We start from the raw sequence: 2,699 nt of genomic DNA, 5'->3' as shown, positions 1-2,699 counted from the left end.
GGGGGGGGGCTCTGCCAAAACCACCCTGGGACTGGGGGGGGTGGAACAGACTTTTGGGGTGCAAGACCCCCCCCCGGGAATGTTTTTGTAAGTCTGGGGGGGGTCATACTCACCATCAAAATAGTGCCAGGACTCCCCGAAAAAATGGGGTTTATTAGAGACCCCCGAGCGCCGCCGTCCCTGGGGGGGCCCTGCAAAAGGGTTGGGCTGGGTTGGGGGGGGGCCTGCAGGGTGGCTGGGGAGGGTCCGTGTGGTTTTGGGGGTCTCCACGTGGTGTGACGAGTGTCTGGGGGGTTTGGGGGTCTCCCTGGGGGTCCGGGTGGGTTTGGGGGTGTCTCGGGGTGTCCCTGCTCTCCGCCGGCGGCTCCCCCTGCCCCCCTTTCCCCCTCAGCTTTTCCCTCCATTTTGGGCCACATTTCCCTTCACATTTTCCTGCCACATCCCCCCCTTCCCCCCTCACACTTTCCCCCCTCTTTCACCCATTTCCCCCTCAGTTTTCCCCTCCTTTTCCTCTCAGGATTTTCCCCATTTTCCTTCCTTTCTCCCATCACACTTTTCCCCTCATTTCCCCCTTTTTCTCCTCACACTTTCCCCCTCATTTTCCCTCAATTTTTCCCTCCTTTCCCCTCCCACTTTTCCCCTCCCACTTTTCCCTCTCAGATTTTCCCCTCACAGTTTTCCCTCTATTTTTCCTTTTCCCCCTCACACTTTTCCTGCCTTGTCCCCTCAGTTTTCCCTCCTTTTCTCCTCCATTTTTCCCTCTTCATCCCTCAGCTTTTCCCTCCTTTTTCTCTCAGGCTTTTTTCCCCTATTTCCCTCCCCTTTCCCCCCATTCTTTCCCTTTTCTCCTCACACTTCCCCCATTTTCCCCTCCCCTTCTGTTCTCATTTTCACATTTTCCCCCTCACTCTTTCTCCTCTTTCCCCCCCTTTTCCCCTCACACTTTTCCTTCCTTTTCACACTTTTCACCCTCTTTTCCTCCCCTTTTCTCCCCATTTCCCTCCACAGCCCCCAGGACCCCCCTGGGGGGCGTTTTAGGGCTGTCCCTGCTCTCCACCGGTGGTTCTCACTTGGTTTTTGGGGGTCTCCATGAATTTTGGGGGTCTCCATGGGGACTTTCAGGGGTGTCCATGGAGGTTTGGGGGGCTCCATTTGTATTTGGCAGCTCCATGGGGGATTTTGGGGGTCTCTGCAGGGGTTTGGGGTCTCCACGTGACTCTAGGGGATCGCTGCAAGTTCTTGGGGTTCCCCATGTGTTTTTGGGGGTCTCCATCACGTGGTTTTTGGGGGTGTCCAGGTGTTTTGGGATTGTCCCTGCTCTCCGCCGGCGGTGCTCCCCGCGCCCCCGAGGGGGGTCCCTCGCCCCCCGGGTTTTCGGGGGCGCCCCAAAAGAGTCTCCCCCCGATTTGGGGGGTGGTCTCTCACCGTTAGTTGGGGGGCTGCCGGCGCTGAACCAGGCCAGGAACCCCCTCCCGGCCGTGCCGCCGTCGCTCTCCATGCGCAGCCGCAGCCGGTTGTGGGGGGCCCGCAGAGCCCCCGGCCGGAACGTGCCGCAGAAACGCCCCAAGAGCGGCGCCCCCGGGCCGTGCCCCCCGAACACCGAGAGCGAGTCGAAGCGGCACAGGGGGTCCGGCTCCAGGTCGAAGACACGGAAGGACAGAGTGGCCACCTGGCCCTCGGGGACCTGGGGGGACATTACAGGGCCGGGGTGTCACCGGCTGGCCCTTGGGGACATGGGGGGGTCAGGGTGTCACCACCTGGCCCTTGGGGACATGGGGGACATTGGGGGGGTCAGGGTGTCACCACCTTGGGGACACGAGGGGACTTTGGGGTATCACCACCCCACCCTGAGGGACACGGGGGCACGTGGGGACTTTGGGGACATTGGGATGTCACCACCCGGCCCTTGAGGGGATATGGGGTCACACCGGGGGGACATGGGGACACAGGGCAGTGTCACCACCTGAACTTCGGCCACCTGCAGGACATGGGGACACCTGGGGACAGGAGGGGGGAAGAGCTGGGATGGCTCTTCCAGGGAGACCAAGGGGATGGGTTGGGATGTCCCTGGAGGGGTTGGGGTGACCCTGGAAAGGTCTGGGTGGTACCCTGTGAGGGAGGTGGGGTGCCCTGGGGGGATTTGGGGCGCCCAGGGGTGTCTGGGGTGCCCCGGGGGGGGGTGGGGGGCCCCGGGGGGGGCTGGGGGGCCCCCGGGGGGCCGGGGGGGGGTGGGGGGGGGGGGGGGGGGGTAGTGCCGGGGGAAGCCCTCGCTGGCGATGAACCCCGACTCCCCTCGGTGGTCCCCCCCACACGGGAACACCGGCCTGGGGGGACACGGCACGGGGGGATCATTGGGGGGCACAGACGGGGGGAAACCCGAGCTTGGGGGGTCCCAGGCCCAGGATTCTACCCTGGGCTAAGGGGGGTCCTGGTTCCGGGGGGTCTTGGGGGGATCCTGGGTCTGAGGGGGGGGTCCCAGCTCCCGGTCCTGGCCCAGGGGGGGTCCGTGTTCCCAGGAGGGAGTCCCGGACAGGGGTGTCCTGTGCCGGCCAAGGGGGTCGGTCCTGTCCCGGGAGGAAGGGCCGTCCCGGAGGGTGTCGATCCCATCCCGGGGTGCCACGTTCTGGGGGAGGCCCCGTCCCATCCCGGGGGTGTCCTGTCCCAGGGATCCCGGTGTCCGAGGGTCCTGTCCCGCCCCG

At 64.5% G+C, this 2,699-nt stretch overlaps 1 protein-coding gene across 1 annotated transcript in view; it reads right to left on the bottom strand.

The window, feature by feature from the left end:
• Positions 1-113: 113 nt before the first annotated feature.
• The window catches only part of LOC113940164 (extensin-like), a gene marked incomplete at its 3' end in the record, with an annotated part of 3,313 nt that continues 727 nt past the window's right edge, over positions 114-2,699 (bottom strand). The window contains 3 exon segments of the mRNA XM_027631263.1: positions 114-191; positions 1,426-1,697; positions 2,229-2,324. Of these exon segments, the coding sequence (XP_027487064.1) occupies positions 114-191; positions 1,426-1,697; positions 2,229-2,324 (446 nt within the window).

The sequence above is a fragment of the Corapipo altera genome, unplaced genomic scaffold, assembly GCF_003945725.1.
Source record: "Corapipo altera isolate COAL_440 unplaced genomic scaffold, ASM394572v1 286, whole genome shotgun sequence".
Classification (NCBI taxonomy): Eukaryota; Metazoa; Chordata; class Aves; order Passeriformes; family Pipridae; genus Corapipo; species Corapipo altera.
The sequence above is the reverse complement of the archived record's forward strand: the minus strand, read 5'-3'. Positions and strand labels throughout refer to the sequence as shown.